This window comes from Gallinula chloropus (genome assembly GCF_964237585.1).
Source record: "Gallinula chloropus genome assembly, chromosome: 1".
NCBI classification, from domain to species: Eukaryota; Metazoa; Chordata; class Aves; order Gruiformes; family Rallidae; genus Gallinula; species Gallinula chloropus.
The window spans coordinates 21,070,280-21,095,740 of record NC_140085.1 but is presented as its reverse complement, the minus strand read 5'-3'; the positions used below and the strand labels follow the sequence as shown (position 1 = coordinate 21,095,740).

Here is a 25,461-nt window from a genome sequence, read left to right as displayed (position 1 = left end):
ATTCCAGCCCCACTTCTAATGCTGTCTTCCCCAGACACTGGAGCACGGGTCCCAGGCTAATCAGCAGCAGAGAGGACCAAGGCGTGTGTGCTCACGCGTGGGTCACCTTTGTTTCTCCTCCCAGTGCTCCTGCAGGTCAGCCGGGCACGGGTGGGGAGAGGCGTGCACCTTCCCAGCTGCATGTTTCTCAGGGTGCAGCAAGAGCCAGGAGAGCAGGAGAGGACTCTCTGCCCTGTGGCCACACTGGCAGGAAGATGATGGACCCCCGGGAGTGTGCCAGCCAGGGAAAGCCCAGCCTGTCCTTTTCCATTGAGGAGATCTTAAAGAAACCTTCTGCCAGCACCACCCTAAGCGGTGAAACCAGGAACAGAAGTAACTACGCTGAGAGACCTCCAGCCCTAAAAACAGGGTCACCACTTACTTTTGGTAAGTACCAGTTACAACATTTGAAGAAAACTCTCCTTTCTTTTTAACCCCTAAAGCTATTCAGTTTGTTTAATGCGGCATTTTTATTCTTTAGCTTTTCTAGGAATCTGGGATTTCCCTAATCAGGTATAAACCATTCATTATATATACAGAAATAATCTTTTTAAAATAATACGCTCTCAACCTCTCAGTAGACTGGGCTGTGCTGCCAGCCTTTGGTGGGATTTTGTACGTTATGAATCCCCAGAATCGTTGGAGAAGTGGGCATGCAACCTGAACAGTTATTGCAGCTAGATCTCCTCAGTAAGAGCTTATTGTAAACAAATACACATCGTGGTGTCTTTCTCTTTAAAAACCAATATTCTTGTTATTAAAAAAAAAAAAGAGGAATTGCCCATCATAAGGAAGGGCAGGCAAACTCGGGAAGCTCAGCCTTAAACTGCTGCAACTTAATGAAGTCGTTGGAGTTTCACTTATATCACGAGCTGACTGTTGTCTGGAGGTACAGCCAAATCTCGTATCGGTACCATTTTCTGATAAAACCAACCACTCATCCTCAAGAAGGAGAAATGGTCTGTAAGGCTAATGGGAGCTAAGGAGTGTTAGAACTCAATTGCTGGAACAAGAAGTGAGAAAGCATTTGTGTTTAATCATTTCTCCTTATCATCAGGGACACTGGGTCCTTTCATGAACTAAATAAAGCCAGCTAGTAGAAAACTAGCATGACTTCAATATTAGCAAGCTAGCAAGTGCATTAGCCTTTTTGACTTCAGTTTCCTCAGTTTAGTGACTTTGGCCTTGAGTGAACTTTTAGCCCCACAGAAATTGTCTCATTTTTTTCTTTAAAAAAGACCAATTGCCTCCATTTTCTGGATTTAGTATTTCTTCTTCTCTTTTAATCTACATCTGCCATGAAAAGGAGATGTTTTATGTGTACAAACACAGCTGCTTAACTGAAAAATGACCTGCAGTTTTGACAGAAGATTTTCACTCACGTCTTGCTCAATTGCTTTCAACAAAGCTTAATGCTACACTTTATTTTCTGTAACACAGAGAGATCCTTTCATGGATCAGGAACCCATTTCCCAGGATACTGGGAAAACCAGTCAGAAGACTGAACAGTCAGTTCAGGAAACTGAACCATCCAGTAGTAAGGGAGTCTGTTTGGTTTGGGGATTTTTTTTAAAAGAAATCTGGCAGTTAATTAATAAGCAAGTAACCATTGGTTATTCACATAGATTCAGCTCTTTGTATGTCCATACTGGATGCTGACCTGGACTGGAATGCAAACAAGATCTAAATCAGGAAGAAAACTAGAGCAAAAGTGGGCACCACACTTACTAACTAGTGTAGTGTTAGTCACCAGCTGGGCTCAAGACCAGTCCCACTGACACTGCCCATCAGACATGCTTTGCACAGGATTTGCATTTTCTTGTTCACAGACACAGGGTAACATCACTGTCTCTGTACAGAGCTTGTTTCCTGACCACAGGGCAGAGTCAGCCCACAGCACATCTCACAGCCATGGGACACCCAAGCACCAGGGCTGGGCACACAATCACCGCCTTTGTGCCAGTGCCTGGGGCTTTCCATGGAAACCTGTATATGGGGAGAGGGACAGCGTGCCACTGAATTTTCACAGAACCATAAGATTACTGAGGTGTGGTGGGACCTCTTGAGATCATCTAGAAATCTAACCTGCTGCTCAAAGGAACGGCAGCTTCAACGATAGACAGATGTTACTGAAGGGCACAGCTAGTGTTGCTTGGCTGTTTGACCACTGGTACTGTTGGAAGACTGCAGCATTTGGAGGTTTCCTAAAGCTACCAGTGCAGATGAGATCTGAACAGCAGCAGACCCAGGCCATGTTTTAAGTACAGTCCTGAAACAAGCAACAACTTGGTACTTTGTAGGGGTGGTCAAAGACATGGCTGATGTTGATACAAGCGTAATGGGGCCTGTGTGCCGAAGGAATCCAGGTGCCAGGTTGCTTAAGGAGGGGGAAATACTGGCATAGGCTCCATGGGAATGAGCTTTTGTGAGCTGAAAGTCCTTTCCAGGGAGCTCATGGCAATCACCTTGTGCCACTGCATCCAAAGTGAGACAGATAACACCACTGAAAATGATGTCAGCGCTGTTCACAACATGGACCATAGAACTGCATTTTTAACAACATGAGACTTCTCTGTGAACAGAGGAGCGTGGCAGAAACAGGACCTTTTTATATTAAGCCTGCGTCACAATCAGTATGTTGAAGCCCTGTTTCACTAAGCATCTTAGCTAAGCATGCTGCTCCCAGCACAAGGTCTGACAAATTTGTATGCGGGACATGGTGGGTTCATAGGATTGCATTACTGTACCACCAGTACTACCTTATCCCAAATTGCTCCACCTGAGAGTACAGTCAGTTTTTCACCTTGAAAACAATGCAGGCAGAACAGACTTTGACTTTGCTTCATCACGTAGCCAGAGACGACTGTAGCTGTAGCAAGAGAGTATCGTGGCTCCTCTTTCCACTGCTAGAAAGCAAGGTGGGTTTAATACACTTAAGGCAATGTAAGAACTAATAAAAATAGTATGTACACATGTAGATTCACTTAACTGTCACTGGAACTGGGAAAACTGGAAAGATGTAAAAGATGCTCCAAAATGTTGTACGTTACATTTCCAACTTATCAAGGATATTAAAAAAAAAAAAAAAAGAGTGAAAATGAAGCTTTTTCACTGTTGGTCTCTTACTAACACCAGAGAGATACCTAAGCTTATTACCCTTTGCCTTCTCAGCAGAACTGCCAGTTTTTTTGCAGATAAGGTTTATTTATTTCAGAAGTGCAATACCCAGTGCTATACATCTTGGGATAATTGCTGTATTTCATCAAAGTCATACAGCTTCATGCCATATAACACTGGCATTAAACAAATTGTGTAAATAGTCAGCTATGTGTAATTTGGCTCTGTGATGGCCAAGGACAGGGAACTGAAATGAGCTAGGGAACTTGTTGGAAATTCCAGGATGGGACGCAAACCCATCTGCTTTCCTGGAACAGTTCAGCAAGGAAGTACTACAGGTCATGGATGAGTTATGTCTTACGGTGGATTTTAAGCACATTTTCCACACCCCAAATGGTATGTATCTGAGCCTTGCAAGCCATGATCCACCCGAAAGCAAGAACTGGTACCACACACATACTCATGGTTATTATAAGGTGAATACCCAGACAAGAAATTATCATCCAGCTTGTCTGCTGATACAGGCAGTCTAGGTATCAAGATCATACTTGTCCTGAAATCTAAATCTAGCCATTAAGAGCTGAGGAAATGGGTAGGACCAGAGGACTAGAAGATGCAGAGTATCAGAAATGAGGGACAAAGCTTACCATGGATTCCTCTCCTAAGAAAACCCGGGGGTGCTGGATCAGGTGACTTCTAGAAGTTGCTTCTAACCTAAATCATGCTATGATTCTTTGATGTAAAAGGCATTGTGATGTACAGTGCCAGCCTCTCATGGAAAGCTGGTACAGGACGTGATCATGTATGAGAAGATCTCTGGGCCTGGCTCCAAAGTTCACAGGTTTTTGTGAGTGTAATTCCAGTGGGACTTGGAATAAGGAGTGTGTAACTTCCCAGCTGCAGTGTTAGCCATTTGTGAGTTTACTGCACAAACACAACTACTAGATAACCTGAAACTGCAGCTGATGATCTGAAGTCCACATATATTTTTTTTTAATTTTTGAAAGACTTTCACCAAGTTAAAAAAGGAACAGTGAAAAAGAAGACTTTTTAATATTCAGTCTATGCTTCTCTTCTTTTTGTCACAGTGCCTAGAAAGGGCAACCATAGCCTTTTCAAGGGACATAAATAAACACCCAGAAAGTGCTGATTTCCTCCTTAGTGCCAACTCTTTCATTTTAAACAAAGACTAGCAGCCCTATTTCCGAAGAAATCTTTCTTCTGAAATCCCTGGGAACTTGATTTCCATGTGCTTGTAAATACATCTGAAATAATTGTTCATTACTTCCCTAGTTTCTGCCAGTGATATTCCACCAACAGGAGGTCCTTTATCAAGTCAAGGAAAGCTGGGGATAAGGATGTTACACCTGGGGAAATAATAATAAAAGCAGTAATGAATACAGTAATTTTGTCATTCTGCCTGTGTTATGTCCCATTATGTTAAGGATATGCAAAATAACAGGAATACAACAGCCGCTTCACACACAAATGTCAATATGGTGATTGTTTACTTCACCCTTAGCAGCACTCCACCCAGCTTTATTGCATCTCCATATTGACATCTGTGTGGGAAACTCATACATAAGTCATGCTCATCACTGGAGTATGTGAGCACCTCAGTGAAAAATTTTAGGGGACAAAGTTATATATGAAGCATGAAGACACGTGAAAAGTCTATTTAGAAAATACCAATGTCATTCTTCGAAAGCTTTAATCACTGCCCGTGAGGGCATCTTGCTCAGGTATCCTTATGTTATTCATTACTGCAGGATATAAGCACCATCGATTCTGTAACATATTTCTCTTCACAGCATCCCACCTAGCAAGAGAGTGCAACTAGTCCTTAATTTAGGAGTGGGAGATACAGAAATCCTAGGCTAAGAACCCGACATCCTCTGAGTTCTTTGAGCAAATAATTTGACCCCAGCACCATGCTAGTGACCACTCCAAGGTCTATCTTTCTCCTTTACCCCACAAATATTCAAAACCTCATCTGTTTTCTCACCAGAAAACTCAAACCTAATGGATCCTAAAGGATTTGAGTCCCATTTTGCACAATATGCCTCAAACACAGAGGTGGACCTCACACCAGGTTTTTAAGGTCAGCATGGTTGGATACATACAATTATGTTTAGAAGTTTACCCAAAGATTGGTGATAATTGGAGAAGGTAAAATTTGAACAACCAACCTTTACTGACATCAAGGTTTGGCTAATTTCCAGAGCTCTTGTAACTGCATTTTCTTCATGTCAGTGTCAGCCCTCTGAAAAATTCCTATTGTGTGGGCTTTCACTGAGGGCAGAAATGGGCACTTTGTCTCCAGATGTTATAATTACCATTGCTCCAAGGCTTATTACAAATAGAACTTATTTTTTCAGAAAATAAAACTCTCAGACATCTGAAAAGTTAGATGTTTTGCCAATGCTGAATACTGCACTAGAAGTAAAATGTATATTAAATAATGGAGTTTTTTTCCGGTACACCTGCTGCTATTTAGAGGGGAGAGGGGAACAGCCCCAGACTCTGGGTGTGGATGACTTCTCAAGAGTGCAGTCCATTACTGCATTAAGATGGTAATGTTCTTTGGTGATAATAGCCAACGAACCTAAACTGTTGCATTTGCTTCAGGGTCATACTAACCATGGAACCTAAATTCCTCAGTGGGTTAACTATGCTAATGTTGAGGTTGCCTTCAGCTCCTACTGGGATTGTTTAGAACACCCATGTGTTATAAACTATAAGCTAACCTTATGGTTGAACTTCATGAAAATGGGCCAATATGTACTTCTCCTGTCTCCTGACATCATGGGCAAAGGCTGCCCTTATATTATCCAAAGCCTAGCCCAGATACAGAAGAAAGGACAAATGGGCCTGAACTGGGAAGACATAGACATTTAGCCTATTCTCTGGCCTATCTGCCTATAGGGTAGATATACCTACATGGACACTTAAGAAAGGATGAGATTTTTAAAAGCATTTGGCATTCAGCAAATTCTACAGTGATCTTGCTGACAGATTGTCTGAGCTGCTCCACATCTCCTGTACTCATGAGTTCTTCAGAAAAGACAGACACCTATTTGGATACTGACAGGGAAGTTGAGCTTTCTTGATCATTTGGTTCTATCTCCTTACTTCTACAACCCTTTTTGGAAAATGTCCCACAAGGACCACTGAAAGTTTAGGGATCATGCCCCTGTAACACTGAAGCATAGCACAGAAGGATTAAAGCCATTTTACATATAATTGGGTTTGAATGTACCTAGACCACAGCCATGCCTCTCCCTTTCACACAAACTGGAAGGTACACTGAACCATGGTTGCTTTATTCAAAGCTGTCTTGTGCTGTGTCCTTCACAGATTCCAGCAGCAAGAGTCAGTCAGACTGTGACTTACCTTCAGCTAAAATGCTTCTCCCTGACATGTGCGCTACACCTGTGGCCAAGGCAAAGAAAGTGCAGGTAGCTCACTGCAGGAAACCTACTGACAACCCAACTTCCCTCCTGGGAGAGGACACAGGGCGGGAACACCTGGAAGGTAAAAGAAAACATGAGGAAGAGGAAGATGAGCTATTTCCCAGCTTCCCAGTGGACCATCCACTTCATGGTGAGTGCCTTATATATCCAAACTTTCTCCCAGAGTACCCAAAACCACAGATGTTATCATACCATACCTAGCAACAGACATCACAAATATTGCTACTGCTGAGTTCGTGTTTGAGTCACAGGAATGATTCTTCAGTCTCACCATTGAAAACATGGAGACTCTCCCTAAAGATCTAGCTAAGGCCTGCCAACCCAACCAATCTAAGACATAGGGACTGCTTCGGGTGTTTACCACCCTCCTACTTGGGGTGGCAATCTACAGAGTTACCATGTCCAGCAGCCTCACTCCCCAGGTAGTGCATCGCCTGTTTCCTGGTAAATGGGTGTTGCATAATGTGGGGAGCGAGGCTGCTGAACATGCGGAATCAGCTTGATGTGTTCTGTACACCTTGGACCCACTGTACAGGTGATGAAGAGGTCATCAGCATGCGCACAGGCTAACTGTAGATGTGCAATAGGTCTGGCATGTGCGATGTATTAGGCACAATTTTGAAGCCTGGCCATATTTACAGGCCTGCGAATTCCATTAGCTGTGAACATTGATGAACAGTACAAATATACTTTCCCAATATGTTGCAGAGAGACTTTAAGTTAAGCAGGATGCATGGTACCTGAACAAGATAAGTTCCTAACAAACAGGCTGCCACTTATTAGCAGCATATGACAAAAACTGCTTTAAGTTCTTCAAGCTTTTGGGAAGGTTAATATAGACAATCATACTAAACTCCAGAAAACAGGTTATCAGTAGCAGCAGTCACGTTTTTCCTGCATAGCTTGTTATTATTTATTCCACTCTGAAAGAAAAAAAAATAAGCAATTTCAATTAAGTCCTTTGAAGATTCCTAATGAGCTCATGTGACCACAGATACAGGGCTACTCATCTGGCTTCACTGAGATCCATACATCTTCCCTGGCCCATACTCTGCAAGTTGTCAGAGAAAACCTTTCTGTGAAATATATTTGAAAGAAAAGCCTTGTTTCTGCTGCTTATGCTGTGGTATACATGAATCTTGTGACAAGCTGCTGTCACCTCCTCCTCCTGCATGAGACGGCATCTCTCTTGATGCAGAAAGAAGCCGTGTAAGATAACCAGATATTTTAGCCTACCTCTGCCCTGTAAGCTGCAGGCAGCTGATGGCAGCTGGGCAATATCACATTTCCTCCTTGCAAAGGAACCAGAGCAGTAGGTATCAGGAACTCAGAGCTGCCCATGAGTGCTAAAAAGGAATATATTTTGTGCGGGAGGGAGTCCTCAGCCATGGGGATCACACTGGAGCTAGGAGGTGGCCTTCCCATGGTAGCAGAGGAGGGAGGTGAGTGTCCCAACTCAGCACTTAGCTTCATTGACCAGCTCATCAGCAGTCTTATCAGCAAAGCATGGTGAGGTTGAAGCATCTAATTATCTGCACAAAACTGAGCTGAGCTGAGCTGAGCAGGCTTTTCAACGATGACTTATATTTTAAAGGCATTTTAAACAAAATCCCTCTGTTCCCTGGTGGCAGTGGGATTTTGAAACCAAGCAGAGGTTTAATGATCTGCCATTTTCTAGGCTACTGGCTCCCGTGGATGCTGAGCCTTTGATAGAAACTGGCTGAAGGGAGGGGGAGGATCCTAAAGCACTGGACTGGCATTTTTCCCACAGTGCACAAACAATGATGTTTCGGATCCTGTTCATGCACCATGTCATTCTTAGCAGAGAGACGGAGGGCTGCATTTAAAGTCCTTTCCAACATCAGAAGCTTCAGCTTCCTTCCTCCACTTTACATTATAGGAGAAGAGCTGGCATCTCTTTTGCTCCTGCATGCAGCTGGAGTCACTTTTCCCAGATGAGGGTGGCAGCAGTGCCTGCAGGAGAGGTAGACTGGCACCATCCATGGGAGCAATCTGTAATCCTTACAGCTCGAGCTGAGAGCAAATGAATTTCTGTTTCCATATCTATTGACTCTGTCGTGCTTCAGATACACTTTCATCACGGTAGCTATTGGCTGCTTACAGGCCCCCTAACAAGGCACCTAGGCAATGCCAAATGCCCACAGAACATGCCATGTTCTATGGGCCCTAAGACCTCCCACACTGAGGATGCCTATAACAAGTACCCAGGGGAATAGCAGCAACCTCAGTGGTGGGAGAGCTATCTGATGTGAAAGACATCAGAAGTCCTTGCTGGTTGTTCCCTCACCCTGTTCTCACAGACCACCTCTATCTATATAAACCGCCTCTATCTATATAAAACACATACATAATTTGTGAGGAAGGGCCCTGACTAAGCATACACATCAGTATAGTTGTCTGGGAACAGAAGAAATCAAGCGTGCTGTGCAATCATCTTGGAGGCAGGAGGGTTGGGACTTGTCTGGTGTTTTTTTGGATAGGAGGAAAAAGAGGAGGAGGAGGCCATGACAATATGCCCTTCATGGCCATATTGAAATAGTAAATTTCTCCTTGGTATAAAAAAGAGAGGGATGTCCTGGAAAGAATCCAGCGAAGGGCTACGAAGATGATTGAAGGCCTGGAGCATCCCCCCTACAAGGAAAGGCTGAATGAACTGGGGCTGTTCAGCCTAGAGAAAAGAAGACTAAGAGGGGATCTTATTAATGTTTATAAATATCTTCGGAGTGGGACACAGGGGGAAATAGCCAGCCTCTTTTCTATGGTCTGTGGAGACTGGACAAGGGGCAATGGCTTCAGGTTGGAGCACAGGAAGTTCCGCACCAACATGCGGAAGAACTTTTTCACAGTGAGGGTGACAGAGCCCTGGGACAGGCTGCCCAGGGGGGTTGTGGAGTCTCCATCTCTGGAGATATTCAAGACCCATATGGACGCCGACCTGTGTGACCTGTCCTAGGGAACCTGCTCTGGCAGGGGGGTTGGACCCGATGATCTCTGGAGGTCCCTTCCAACCCCTACAGTGCTGTGATTCTGTGAAAAGCTGTGACCTGGCGTGTGGATTTGGAGTATATTTCCAGGGATGCCCTTTAACACTATAATGTCCCTAAAAATTTGCTTTTCCCACAAAATGGCTTCTGTGACTAAGCAGTTTAGAAACGCAGTGTCATTTAAACTAAACAGAATTATGCCTTTATCACAAACCATTTACAGGGAGCAATGCTTCTTGCACTTTGAACTCAGAGGCTGCATTGTAAGCAAAAAAAGGGGAAAAGCTCTCTTATGCATGAGATATGCTGACCGTAGCATTTAATTTTGCAAGGCCCCCATTTGAATTTGGAATCCTTCATTCTGAATGTTGGGTGCTTTCACTTGTGGCCTTCTGCATGAAAAGCTCAGCACAACTTTTTTGGAAAGCCTGGCTCTCATGAGCAGCTCTGATAAAACCCATAGTGAGAGAGGCCTTACTTTGGAGCTGTGGGTGCAGTCTCCGCTTGGGCCACCTCTCTCTGAAATGATTAATTGATGCCATTTTGAAGTGAGCAACCACCATCACCGACAGGATCTTCAAAACTTAAGAACAGGCGGAGCTAACTCTTGTGGCTGTCAGTCAGCATCAGAACAACACATCCATGTAAACCCCCAAATTTAATACTGACCTCTCATTTTCCTCTTAATGCCTTCTCTCTGCTCTGTGTGAAACCCTTGGGACTTTACCCATTCATGACAGCCAAGCACCAGAACCTGAAAGAATTACATCCCCCAATGCCTGCCAGACCTACAGCAGCTCCTGACAGAGACTGCCATATACAAGATCCCAGCCTAGTTCAGATACACATGGGCAATTATTTTGCAATGTCTTTTGCACATGCTGGCTTTGATCACATACATTTATGTGTGTTTGCACTGCAACTATTTACATCCAAAGGCTGGGGATGAGTATGACCAGAACTAGGCATGGGTAATGGCTCCAGTCCCCTGCTCCAGCAAGGGAGCTCCAGCGAGGAGCCTTGGAGGAGCCAGATAGCAGCATCATCTTAAGACACTAACAGTTGCCCACTGTTGTAGGTTCTCTTCTCTGGGCAGTAATTCAAGTAGAAAGTAAATCAGACTTCCATAAATAAAGCTGGCTCCTAAATGAACCAGAAACTGGGAATTTCAGGCTATGGGAACAACTGGACAATGTTATTTCCTGCAGTTCCTCTCTCCATTATTCACTTGTAGTCTGCTGTAATGAGCAAATATCAGCCAAATATTTCAATAGCAGAAATCCTCTACACATTGCTGACTGGGAGCTCAAGGGTCTTGTTATTAATCTAATAGTTTTATAATTATGATAGCATCTTTGATCCCAAAGCTTATTGACAAATTCTGGTAGCAATTATCATACAGAAAACAAAAAATATTGAGATGATCTCAGTCCTGGAGAACTTCCAGTGTAAGTCACGTCCCCTCTGTATTGATGTCAGTTGCAGGCATCTTTAGCTTAGTGTTTATGTTTTCAGCAAAGCCATAAATTCATTTGTACTGTTCATTTGTGGACAATATAGTCAAATCCATGTACTCCTGTGAAACAGCATGGTTTATCTCTCACTGAACAGTCTTTTCCCCAATATGCTGACTTACCTTAATGCATTTATAAAACACCAAGAGACAATGAAGCACTGTATAATCACAATCCCAGATAAATATCAGCTGCCCAGAATATGCCAATGGGTCTGAGTGAAAGGGCACAAGCATCCCATTGTCCTGCAGAACAAAAGGAAGCAATTCTAAATGAAAAGGGAAAGCAGAAGGAAAATATAAATGCCCATATATATAATTTTGCTGCCATTAGCTGTCTTACCAGTCCTGTGTTTGTCAGTGTGAACAGTCCCTGCAGCCCAGTGTCTCTGAAGTGCAGTATTCCTATATACATTTAGAAACGCGGCAGATCATTGACCTTGTTTTGGTGGGTTTACCTGAGGCATTGTTGAAGGCTAGTTCTTTGTTTTTCTCCCTCTTTGAAAACTGACTCTTTATAATCCTACCCTGGATATTGAATGAAAGTCAAGAAACCTGAATTCTTACTCCCACCCTTCAGACTACGTTGACACAGAAGTGTCACTTTTATACAGGTAGGCACTGAAGAAAGCAGAGCTGACAGAATTTGAGTGGACTGTCATAAATTCTCTTTATGCTGTTTCTTCATCTTTTAATTTTTATTTTTTTAAAGTAAATGTTAGCATTAAATGCTTTCTTCCATCAGCCCCTTCTTCCCTGGGAATTTTATATCCAAAGGGTGTATTACACAGGACCCAGAGGCTAATTTGTTCCAGCTAGTCAAATTTGTGTAATGTGACCGTGGTAAAGTTGATGGTACATCTTGATAAGTTTATTTCAAAGGTCTTACAAGTACTTACTGGCTTCTCCTAAATTGTCTGAGAACTTTTTATTACATCCCCTGGATTTGGTGCCTTTAATTACTGTTCTTTAAAATTGAGGGCAGGCCTTTTACCTGCTGTATTAGCAAGTGCTTTACACTGAAATGGGGAATAGCAGAGACTACACACTCAAATAATGATAGAATTATTCTTTCTTGGAGGAAACGCAGACTGTGAAGCAGGGATGTAAACAAGCATGCCTGATTGGTGTCTCAAGGTTTGCAGGTACAAATAACCACAGAGGGCAGGAATAAAGTAGAAAACAGGCTGTCTGTGCAACGTGCAATAATCTAAGTTTTCTCCATGGGCAAACAGATATTTTTCTGACAACAGCGATTGACCAGAGACAGTGGGGGACAGTGGGGGGGAACCTGTTTTCCCTGGTGAGGGCTGTTACTGGATTAGGGTGGTCACTGCTCTCTCATCCAACGGTGAAGTTTGGCAGCCGAATAATAGTCACAGAAAGTAAGTTTCAAGCCAGAGATTTAGAAGAATGGGGAAACTACACATATACCTACCTTAAATCCACTTTGATCCGACAGAGTTCATGAAGGTGCAGGTCATTTAGCCTGGGTACAGAACTAGTATCAAGTGATAGGGACTAACACACGCCCATGTCAGTTGGGGTCCCTCAAACCATGGTCTGCACACTTCTTCCTCCAGGCATTTCACAGGTTAAGCACATCACCATTTCAGAGGGGCAGCGTTTGTAAACACCATTATCTTCTTGCTGGCAGAAGGGAAAGGTTATATTCACTTGGGGCTCAAGTTGATGGTGAGCACCATCCTCCACAGGAACTGTCCACATGAATGGTTTTGTACATACCATCTACTCCTTGCCGATTCCTCTGACAGGCAGACTAAGAAATTCCCCCGGCCGCCACCGCACAGCCTGCTTAAACAGATTTCTGGGCTGGTATTTTTAGCACTCCCGCTCACAACACCTTCAAGTCTGTACCTCTCTGCATTTCAGCCTTGCTGTCAAGCGATTAGACACTGTACTCTGCGCCAGGGTGAGAGCAACTCTCTGTCAGGGAGTTTTGGACTGAAGGGAGGGAAGTCAAACCTTTAAAAGTTTAGGTTGTACTGCTCTGTCTTAACTTCTGCAACGGCTGAATGGCCAGCAGCTGGATGCTAAATCCTGCATTCTGCTAGCAGGAGGCTCTATCCAGAGCACATTGTACCTATCCAATTAGGATCAGTCTTGCTGGCTATGCCTTCTGAACAAAGGCTGGAAAACCACTTTAATAAAGATTAGCCACACTGCCATACTCCCGCCTAAATATTGCAGCACAAGCTCTTTTGAAAGCCGTAAGCCACCTCTTTAACTAGGAGAGGGACTGCCATAGGCATGTCTGTGTACACAGACAAGCACGTTTTGTCCTGATGCCATCAGCACTTTATAATAACTCTTTGATAGAGTTGCGATTGTTTTTGCTGTGGGCTTGGCTGCCATGAGCAGAATGTCACCACAAGAGAATAAAGTTCCGAAAAGCCATGGGAAGGAACTGGCTGGGAGATCCAAATGTCTGTAATTGGCTGAATTAAAAAGAAGAGAGAGACAGGAACTTCTTTTGAAGAGGTTGAAAGGGTAAAGCAGAACTTAACCAGATATAATGAGGCTCTTTTTCAGTGCTCCTGAGCTTTTTCCTGAGAAACAAATTATACAGTCAACTTTGTAACGCAGAGAAAAAAAATATTTCTGACGTTATGCATCTAAAGCCACTTGCTTGCTTATTTAACTGCTTTCTCCTTGTCAAAGAAGCAAAATCTTTGGATCTGGTTATCACATACCATGAGCCACTGTCTATCCAGAAACAACAAAGAGGATTGCGGCAAGATAAACTGATTCCAACAGTTTTCATCTAACTAGATTACACATTCCAAAACAAATTATATGCCAGCACTGACTTCCAGTGTTTCTCTTGTGTTTTTAGTTCCTTATCCCTCCAGTGTACACTCCCTTGTGCATGAGACCAAGTCGGCATGATGGAGTCTTAGCCTGCTAATGGGCTCAGGGCGAATGGGAGGTGCAATTGCAGAGTTTTCAGAGACAACAGTTATCCATCTGGTCCAGGTATGCAGGGCAGCTGAGAAACAGCAGTGCAAGGTGTACCATAGGCCGTTTGCCTGCTACAGACTGCAGTCCAGAATTAATTTGGCTAAGTATGGCATTGCTGCAGCAGCATACTCAGGTACAAGCAGTAGTCTTCAGTACTGATCTTGTAATGGTGGTGTATTTGTAAAAATAAGCTGTAATGTGCTGAGGTAAAACTGTGTAAATGAGCAATTACAAATCAAAATCCTTGAGTTTAAATTCTTTTACTCTTTGAGAAAGGGATTATGAGGCAGCTGCAGACCATATGGATATTTGGAGGTTAGAGATCACATCATAAAGTAAGTTAGGAGGGATCTCTGGAGACCATCTTGTCCAACCCGAACTCTAAGCAGGGCCATCTTAAATCAGGTTGCTTAAGCCTTTGTTCAGTCAAGTTTAGAATATCTCCAAGGATGGAGACTTCACAGCCTTTACAGGCCCATGTCAGACTGCCTTAATGGTGAAAACACTTTTTCCTGTTATGTTATCAGAAATTTCCTTGCTGTAAGTTGTACCCATTGACCTCATCCTTTGACTGGGCACCTTCAAGAAAAATCTGTATTTCTGCAAAGTTCAAATGTTTCAACTTTCTCCAAGTCTGACCTAGTAATAAAGCCAGATCTTCAGACAACAAAGGGACCCTGTTAGTGATTTTAAAGGAGCTATACTGCTTTATCAGCATGGAGAATCTGGCCTTGCCAATGTCAACAGTAAGGCAATGTATAGACAGCTGTATCTCTAAGCACCTGCAAATGCTGACATATTTAGCTGCCTGGTATTTTCAGGCTTGGTTTCAGCAGTCAGCTAACCTGCAAATGACTTTCACAGAGCATAAAAGCACACTTGAATATCCCCAGCTTTTACATAGAAAATAGCTCAGGAAACTCAGACAGTCTTATTTCCCCAGAGACTCTAGAGCCACGTTTGTAAAGCCAATGTTACACTTCCAACACTTTCTAGTCTTATATCTTCCACCCACATTCTTTATTAGACTGTAATTCTGAATGCTGTTGTTTGCTATGGGATCTCTAAGCTAAGGTCCCAAGGCAAAGGGAAGAATCAAAGCTACAGTCAAAGAAAGTTTCATCTTGCAAGGGAAAATGTTAACATACATTCCTAGATTTTTTTTCCATAGGTTTTGGGTTTTTTTTCAAAAACAAAAATAGAATTACTGATTACTTACAGACAAAAAATACTCTTCTGTATTTCCTACTGGCAAAAGCCTTGGTTAGTTCACAGGGGTCTATTTTGTTAGCAATTTAATTTCATTTCCAATTGAAATCAAAGCCTGTCCTCAGTCTCTACTGGCCTACAGATGTCCTCATGTTACTGTATTTTGTTTAATCTGATGAGTTTCCACTTTGAAAAATCTGGTTTCAATAGGTTTGACATTTCTGAGCACTGTGTAGATCCTTCCCTTACATAAGAATCTTATCAAACCAGTTCAACTTTCAAGAAGGAAAAATGTGGAGTATAGGGAGATTCTTTTGTCCACCACCAAGTCATCTGGGTCATTTTCCTACCAAAAAAGCTGATAGGAGACATCAGAAACTCACAGGCATATTCTCCCTGAAGCCATGCTCTCTAATTCTGGACACTTCTTAGCTGCCAGTGGGACAGAGTACAGCAAGAGGTTATGTCAGATCCATTCCCCATCCCATTTCCAGCACAGTTTAAAATATTGTGTGGTTCAAGGCAATGGGTCTGGCTCCCAGGTACCATAAGATGCCCCAACTCAAATAAAAGTTTCTTCCCAACTTACACCAGCTGTACACAGCCTTTGTCTCCTCATTGTCATACATTCATTGTAGCACAGACTTTGCAGTTCCTTCTAGACTCATGATCTTGATCACTGAGTTCATCCCACACTTTTTCCCCTGCAGAGGTGGTATTGCATGGCTTGTAGCCGCTGATTTCTAGTGTGTCTAGGCTGACTAATGCAATGGTCTCTGCACCAAGCATCTTGCCAGCACCCAAAACTAGTTAAGCTGGTAGCTAAGTATAGATATCTACATTATTGTCTCTGTCTCTGATGAGTATAAAACACTGTCTATGAAGAATTCCTGCAGCTAGCATGGCCTAATAATGTAAACCATTCCATTCTAACCCAGGTAGTATTCTCTGGTTTGGGCACTAAAACTCTTGACCTTAGCTCTGACTCCACATTATGAAGAGGAGTTTATGACTGTCATTATCTGTGCCTTCAGGAAAGAACTAATGGTTGCTGTTTGTATGGTGCCCACTGTGATAACATCTTATCCAGCTGGTCTTTGACATTCATTTAAATCCCATCATGGTCAACTTTGGTCAGCCCATCTCTATAGAGTATAGTTAATGTGTAAGACAGAAAGGTTTATACTGGAATAAATTATTATTTGCTGTATTCTAGTGGAATACTAAAATAAACTTCTTTTTGATCTGATATGACTTCTTAGATTTTAAAATTTAGAGTTTCCTGCTTTCTTTGCATAGGCATGAAATTATATTTCAGTTCATTAATCTAATGCATTTAAAAAAAAGGGGGGGGGGAATTTTTTGCTAATTCAGAAATGTCTGGGCAGGTAGGCAGGTTTGTTCTGTCTCCTGAAAGCTTTCTGATTGCAAGAAGGTACATAGGCTGCCTCAGGACAAGAATGCTGCCAACACAGAGGTGTTCATGTACAGCTGGGACACGGAAAGAAGGATGTGACCACAGTTCAAGCTTAGATTTCTTGCTCCACTCCGGAAATGCTGGAGGTAGACTGAGATTGCACCTTCTTCCAGATTTGTGGAGCCCTGGATAGAGGCAGGATCTCAGCTCGGTCTTCAGGGAGATGTACAGGACATCTCAAGGAGGCCTCAAATTTCTGAGACCATGATAAGGTCAGGGCAAACTTCACTTGTTGGGATCTGCTGTATAAATTGCCCTGAGCTAGAGAAATATAAATACCATATGTTGAAATGATACAAATATAGCAGAGACATTCATTATTGTATGACAGAGCATGATGTTTTCAAGAAAATAATCTGTCTGCAGCACCTCTCAGGAGGATATGGAGGCCAGCACCTCACAGAGAGGTGTGAGGTAGAAATCTTCCAGACAAGAGACACCATTATGAACTGTTAGCTCTACTGTATCTCCAGGAGATGTAGTGTTCTGAGATTCATATTCTCAACACTGATGTTTTCCTTTTAATTCATATAGCAATACATCCCCCTTACAACCATCTTTTGGGGAAGCTCAAGTAGATGCAACTTCATAATCAGGACTCCTTAGGAGAGAGTTCTTGTTACCTTCAGCACAAACACACAAAAATATTTCTCATTTCAGATCTCTGCCCCAGTAGTGCCAGCAAGATTCAATGTAAATCACATTTTTCCTTGGGACTGAAGCCAGCGCTGCAATCTAATGAGTAGTACTTTGAAAGGCTAGTGAAAAGTCTAATGATATGGGTTTAACTGTGTTGTACATCAGCTTTATTAGGTTGTTTTTGAGATATGGAAGTATTGACAGTGCTTATGATAAATGACGCTCCTCAGTTATTCTTGCATGACTGGTTTCCTTTCAAAGTACCCAAAAGGTTTAAAAAAGATGAAATATTCACAACAGAATATATTCACTTACTGGTCCACAGATATCGTGTCCTACATACCTTCCTACCAAGCCAGTGGACAGAATTTTTTATTCCTTATTTTCTGTGTCAAGTCACAATGAAGCTTTAATTACAGAATGAAAAAATGTAATTTTCTGGTTGGCACATATCCCAGTTTATATTGGCCAAGGTGTTTAGTTACCTTTATCACTGTTTTAGCCCCCAAAAGGAAAGGTTTATGCTAATGGTTGAACAAAAAGGGTTAAAAAAAGGATTAGGTTTCTTTGAGGTATTAAGAGCTAACTTTATCTGGTTAATGGTTCCCATTAGGACCTGCATATATCTAGTTACATAGTAGGATTGGTAGTTGTCATCAGACCATGGAAGACCAAAAGCAGTCATTCAAAAAGGTAATTTTCTCCATAAACATATTGTCATTGCAAATTACCTCAGGTCATTGAGAAGCAAGGTCATCATAGTCACTAGTGATATTAGTATTTTTCTGCTCCTATCCGGACGCAGTTTTCCAAGCTCAGTAGAAAAAATACCTGTGACTCACAATGCTTGGGCTATGGCTTTTTGTGCTGATCATTCAGTGCTAGGACATTCTTCATTTGTGCATCAGAGAGAATTCCAGTCTTGGGATGAGGCTGAACTTCACATTCTGCAGATCACTTGACTAAAGCTCACTTCTGCTGTTCCTTTCTCCTCCTACTTGTAAGACATCAGCCCTTCATCATTGTTTCAGAACAACCTAGATCTTATTTGAACTTAAACCAAGTGGCATACTGAGTTCATGATCAAAATAAAATAGCCTGGTATTTTCAAAACAGCATAGAAGTGCTGAGAGAAGTGTTAAGCATGTCTAAGAGTACCCTTATGAATTCACAGCTCCCAGAGTTCTCCATATGCTACTCCATGGGCCTTATATTTCTTAAGGTGAATCTTGTTTAGAAAGTCCCCACTCCGCAATGGTGCAGTCAGGAGAATACCATGACTTCTCTTTGTAAAGGTAATATTTTTAATGACGCTGTCACACTGCAATGAAACTGTTATCTATCCCTAAACACTTCTGAAAGAGTGGTATGGGAAGAAGGCAGCGGTCAGTCATTCCGGAGTGGTTAACTTCCCTCCACAACATTCCCATATTTTGGGTACTCTTCGAGTTGGTGGCATACAGGAGTAGTAAATTCATCAAAATCAAACAAGCAACAATTGCATAATATAATGCCTCAGAACTTGAGGAAAACTTAGTAAGACCAGTATGACAGGTAAAGATAGGGATGGAAAATTTATGAGCTGAAAGAAAGATGGTGATTTGTTACAGGCATGAGAACAGCACCAAGCCAAAATGGAGTATCTACTCTTCTGCTTACGTTAAGTGTTTATTCACAAATAGTTAATAAGGGATTATAAATTAGCAACAGATGTGTGCAGGTGATAGACAGGAGCAAAAGGAGTCAAAGGTTGGTCCAACACTGAAGGATTCTGATGACAAAAGCATTGCAGGGCTAAAACAGGTAAGGTTTTGTAGCTGTTGGCAGGCAGTGGAACAATAGAATTAACACTTTGAATGGGCACTTCTGACTTACTCCTTGAATGATAAAGCAGTTCACTCACATTCACTGCTGGGTCACGAGACAGTAAGTAGATCTCTAGGTGCTAGAGATGCCATCCCAGCTGCACAGCAATACACAGAAATTGCTGGATCTCTGAATCTTCTTGTGGCCCTGTGGCCTCTTCCTATAAAATGCAATAAGCTTTTCTCTGTTTGCACAGTTGAGAGGAAAGGGAAACGGAGAATCCGGACAACGTTCACAGCTGAGCAGCTGCAGGAACTGGAGAAGATTTTCCAAGTGACTCACTACCCGGATGTCCATATTCGCAATCAACTGGCAGCAAAGATAAACCTCCCAGAAGCCAGAGTTCAGGTACATTGTGTCTCCAAAAGCCTATGCTCACTGCACCAAATTTTTATACAGAGTATGTTTCCCATAGGTTGTACCTGGGTGACAATTCTGATGAAATGCGTGACCTCTTTATTACCTTACACTGGAGGCCAGTATCACTGTTCTCCTTTTACAAATAGGGAAAAAAGGCTTTGTGACCCAACTGTGACTAACCAAATGGGATTAATCAAAGGTTAACAGGAGCCCTAAGCATGCTAAACACATAGCAAATATGAGTTACAGATGCTTATGAGCAACCTGTTGGACTCTGTAGTGACAGAGTGGCCATTTATGAAAATATTTATTAAGCATTTATCAACCTTTTACAGACTAATGTACAGCCAGTATAAGCTGTCATCCACATCCATCTTCTACAGGCTCTCAAAAAAAGTGAAAGTAACTGCCCCAAAAAAAATGTTTTCTTACTGTTCTGTATTTTGATATTACAGACTATAAATGCCCTGGCTGTAATTTCACTGCATGGAAAGTAATCCCATTCCTCTCAGCTGTGATGTAGTGTTGGTGGCTGAGCTCAAAATTGACCACAAAGGTTTTCTACATATGAAATTTTCTGTATTAACGTATATGTACCACCATCTATTGGAATTTGGTGTTGACTAGGCACTCTTGTGATGATTCTTGCACAGGGCAGTTTCTATACTTGACATAATACTGGAGTCCATCAGTGTATTCCATGCACATATCCCACTCTAACAACCAAAGTTCAACACAGAGTAGTTTATTGACGATGACATGCCTGGGACTATTGACTAACCATGATGATATTGCTCCATAGTTAGGCAACAGGGAAAAGTGGAATAGCATAGCCATAATAAGCCCATTAGCGATATCAGTGCAATTCCAGTGGTATAAGGCCAAGCTGGGCTTGTAGTCAGTGTTCAGATCACGTGAAAGAACAGGACAATCTTCTGTTTAAAAAATCATTTATATTTTGTATGGGGAAAAAGAAAGTAGCTATCATAGGAAACATCAACCTGAGATGTACACGAAGGAAGTAAAAGGCCCCTGGTGTATGAACTGCAGACGGCAAATTCCCAATTCAGACAGTGTTACACGTGACAGGAAATTCTGTGTTTGACGTCATCTTGGATGATGACGTCAGCTGGCCACAGAACTAAAAATGAGCAGAAAGTATGGTACAAGTTACAAGTTGCTATTATTTTGATTGACTGTGTTTGTCAAATAGAAACAACATGGATTACAGAGAATTCATATATAGTCCTGACTGAACTAAAAGCAGTGTAGGTTAACTCACGTAGATATAATTTAACTAGGGGGAAAAAGTGAGCAAACCTTGGATAGCCAGCTGAAACATTTCATAACTGAGCAAAAAGATTGTGTCCTCCAGTAAAGAAACAAAGCCACGATTGCTATGAAACAGTTTTAATTGATAGATGTAATTACATCCCTGCATGTGTGCATGCCTACATGCAACACAAAATGAAGAATGCTTGATGAGTAAACTTTAGAAACAAGAAATTCTTAAAAAATTAATAAGCAAACCAGAAGGACATAGGTCAAAGCTTTGGTAAGAAAAATTAAGGATCATCAGAAACTCAATAAAAGTCCATTAAGAACAAACAAAATTATATTATATTGATGTTCCTTTATAGAAATACTGGGACTGTCAAGGATAATGCAGAAATGGCAGAGTTCAGTCATAATTTCTACTCTATCCTTGGAAATACGTCAGGGAAGGTGGCAGTATCACAGAGCGATGATGAAACACTTTCCATAAGGATAATATGTTGAACAGCTACTACTGACAGATACATTTCAATCCAGACATCTAGGTGACTTGCCTCCAGTAGTTCTTAAAAAGCTGCTTGAGAAGTACTTTGGGTCATTAGTGTTGATATTTAATCAGTCCTGGGGCAGAAGAGATGTTCCAGAGGCCTTGAGGGAAGTCAATGTTGCATCAGTATTTAAAGGGTAAACAGGACTACCAGATAATGACTGACCTCTCAGCCAAACACTGACTTTTGGAAAAATAGTGATAAAGCTGACTTGAGTCTCTGTTAATGAAGAATTAAAGAAAGGGTAATATATTTAATGCCTATCAACACTGGTTTATGGAAAATAGATGTCGAACTCATCTTTTTATGATGAGATTATTGGTGAAAGTTTTAAACTGAAAGTGGGTAGATTTAGGTTGATTATAAGGAAGAAATTTTTTATAATGACGGTGGCAAGACACTGGAACAGGTTGGCCAGAGAACCCAGAGAAGCTGTGGATGTCCCATCACTGGAAATGCGTAAGCAGGTGGGATGGGGCTTTGAGCAATCTGGTCTAGTGGAGGGTGTTCCTGCCCATGACAGGGGGCTTGGACTAGATGATCTTTAAAAGGTTCCTTCCAACCCAAATAATTCTGTGATCCAGTGGTTCTGTGTATTTGGTTGATAAAGGTAGTAACACTGATAGCATGTAGGACCTTGCCTTGGTCCTACACTCGGCTTGGATTAAGAAACCAGAATAGATTGAGATGGCATCTTCTAGTCGACAAAACCTAGGTCTGCAACAGACACCCAACTGCAAATGAGGAAGTTTCAAAGGTGGTCTCTCACAGGAGCCATTTACTGACACAAATGTGAATTTGAAGTACATAATCAGTAAAATCTGTAATGATAGTGCTATGAAATGGTAAGAGAACTGGAAAATAATGACAAGGCTGATTCACTTTAGTACAGCAAGATCCAGATCATTGGTCATATGTCTGTAAGAGAACAACAAAGGGACAATCTTACAAAGCAACAAGTAGAGGCCATTCCTACAATATGGGGCACACCACTGTCCCTCTGCACTCTGTTTTAGTCCTTGTTTCCTTGGACGACCTGCAGTCAGCTGAGAGGGCAAATGAGTCTTTTGTGAAATCTCAGGCGGGACTAAGGAATCAGTGGTCCCTGGCTTTAGCACTGATTTGACTTTTGTAAACTCACATGCAAATACTGTTCTCTGTTTCAGTGCCATAGCTCAAGAACACTGGAAAATTAGTTATTAGAGTGCAGGAAATAAATTGTATCAGTAGTTTGATATCTGTGGTACACAGAGAACAGAAAAATAGATTTAAATCCCAATAAAAGAAATTCAAGGTGGGCACTGAGAAATCATTTTAAGGGTAAGGATGCTGGAGAGCTGATTGAGCAAAAAAGAGCAGTCTGTAAACACAGCTTTGCCTTTTTTGAAAAAAAAAAAAACCCAATCCCTGAATTGAGGACTTTATCCCATATGGGGATTTTGAAGAGAGCACTTCAGAGCTTGAATTTTGGCTACAGTCACCCCTCTGACCTCAACTACTTTGTCAGTGTTGAAGAAGAGTCATTTTTATGGTGCTGTTCCACCGTATAACTCCTGCCCGGTAGAAAGGGAATGGAGCAGTTCATACAGATTAAGCAGTTCTCAAACACATGCAAAGCCAGATAAACAGGACTGTCCTTTCAGTAACCTCAGATACTGCTAACTATCAGCCATATAACAGAGGGCTCCTGACATTCCCATTACTTCCTGGTCAAGAGATGCAGAAATAATTAAACTGCTCATTATTGAGTCTAAAATACATACATATTTACATCCAGCAGCATCTGGATTTGATCACTAACATTTTGTGTTCATGTGTAGCACTTCCCTAGAAAGAAATGTCTGCATTCAAACAGTAAATCCCCTAAGCTGGCTAGAAACTACAATGAAACTACAACTTTTCACAGCAATGCAACAAGATGCAGTACTGTGGATGCACTATAAATACTTCTGTGCCTCAGTCAGAAGCCCGACAGGTCAAATCAACTGATAGATGAAAGAAACTCCCTTGAGAAAATTGTTTTCCAGTGCAAAAAGAGATGGCATATAACAGACTGCTGAGTAATTTAGGAGGTGACGTCCCCTTGGGTCTTCTCCTTAGGTCCCTTTCATGAATTTCAAAAAGTTACCAGATAAACATGGGAAGAACCCTGTTACTACAGTTCCACTGGTGACACATTTTTATTGCAGCCCATCAAAACATCTAGATGTGTCTCTTCCCACTCTGCTTACTTGGGAACGATGTGAAAGAGCCCTGTAATGCAACAAATCATGCCTCCTAGGGAAAGCAGAATGCCATGTGCCTTGACTGCTGCAAAGCTTCGACCACAAAAGGGTCTGCTCTCCCAGGAGAGCCCTGGAAGACCTGCTGCACCCCATTCAACTGTCTTTCTTTGAACAGGGAGATCCTCACTTTACTGTGAGCTGTGAGAAAAAAAGAGGCTGTCATGATAGTGCAGAGATCCCACATGCTGTGCAAAGTGTGAAAGGTGCTGAGTTGAACCCAAGATTTTCCTTTAGATTCAGCCCCTGGTTCTGCTGAGCTGGAGGTCAATGTTTTCTGGCATTCACATAGAGAGAAGAGAAAGTAGTTGGATGGGAGTGATTCCTCCTCCATCTCCAGTTCATTTCTGTGCCTTTTCTTTCTTGCCTGAATCCAGATCTGGTTCCAGAACCAGCGAGCAAAGTGGAGGAAACATGAAAAATTTGGCAACTTCGGTGGCCTTCAGCATCTGACAGAAGTTGATTTCATTCCTGCTCCCAAGTCAGATATCACAGTGAGTATTGGAGGTTATGTATAAAGCTTCTGAAGGAGAGATATAGCTATCCTTTACCAGGACACCTCTTCGCCCGGCACTATCCCAGAGAAGGAGGACTGGAAAAGATAAAAATGGCAATATAATGAAGGGAAATCCCAGTAAATATGGTCAGACAACACATTTCTTCATCAAGTGAAACCTATTTTGTAAATACGCTGTGAGGTGTCTCTTGCAGGGTTATCCTTCTCCATTTACTTTCATTTAATCATGGTTTGGTTCAAAATAACTTCACCATCAGAAATTTCCTGAAAAGGAAGAAATATGACATTCGCAGCCACAAAGACACATTTCTTTATAGACAGTATGTCCTTATAAGGTCCAGCCTTGTTAGGCTAACCAGAGCTTTTTGCCCTTGACCCATGTCCTTGCTAAGTCTGGGACAGTCAATATTATCAAGGCTGGTACACAGACTCTTTCCCTGTCAGTAGTTTTTCCATGGCTAGAACAAAGGGCATTTTGCCTCGCTCCCCGGGTGACAGCACACCACTGGGTTTTAGGGAGTCTATTCTTCTGAAATTTTCTTCTTAATTACTGAGCACCAGGGAAACAAATAAGGTTGACTGTAAATGTATCCAACTAAAAGTCTGTATTGATTCACCTGAGACTGCATTTTTACTCTTGAAAGGCTCCTAGCTTGATGCCAAGAAAGCTCGCTGCTACCATCCCTGCCGTAGGATACTACTCACCGCTGCAAGGGCAGCTGACAACTACATGGATGCCCAGCACGCTTTCCTTCGTCCCCCACCGCCTGGAGCTGCTGCCCCTCCCAAAACCGTACTTGCTCTTCAACGTCCTCCCCCCTTACGGCACACCGCTACCGCACAAGTTGGAAAGGAGCAGTATCTGCGCCAGCTCCACATAGAGGAGCATATTGGGGGACTGGGGGACTTTGGGAGCATGCTTTTCTCACCCATGACCATTTTGGGGGTGTGTAGTTCCTCTCCTTGAACAAGCCTGCTGGGACGATGGGTGTGGTACAAAGTCCACTTGCTGCAGGAGTGCCACCATGTATCGCCGCAGCCTAGCAAATGTGAGCAAGAGCCACCATGGATCAGGAAGGAGCTCATTGTTTTTCTGAGGAGGAACATGCTCCATAGAAACCCAGCTGCTCAACTGAGAGCCTCTGCCTGCGGGAATGGT

At 42.3% G+C, this 25,461-nt stretch overlaps 1 protein-coding gene across 1 annotated transcript; it reads left to right on the top strand.

The window, feature by feature from the left end:
* Window positions 1-254: 254 nt before the first annotated feature.
* Window positions 255-25,183, top strand: ISX (intestine specific homeobox; the record flags this gene model as incomplete). Its single annotated transcript, XM_084267560.1, has 5 exons — window positions 255-426; window positions 6,514-6,759; window positions 19,517-19,668; window positions 24,163-24,279; window positions 24,947-25,183. 5 exons carry the CDS (start codon window positions 255-257, stop codon window positions 25,181-25,183), a joined length of 924 nt encoding a protein of 307 aa, XP_084123686.1.
* Window positions 25,184-25,461: the final 278 nt, after the last annotated feature.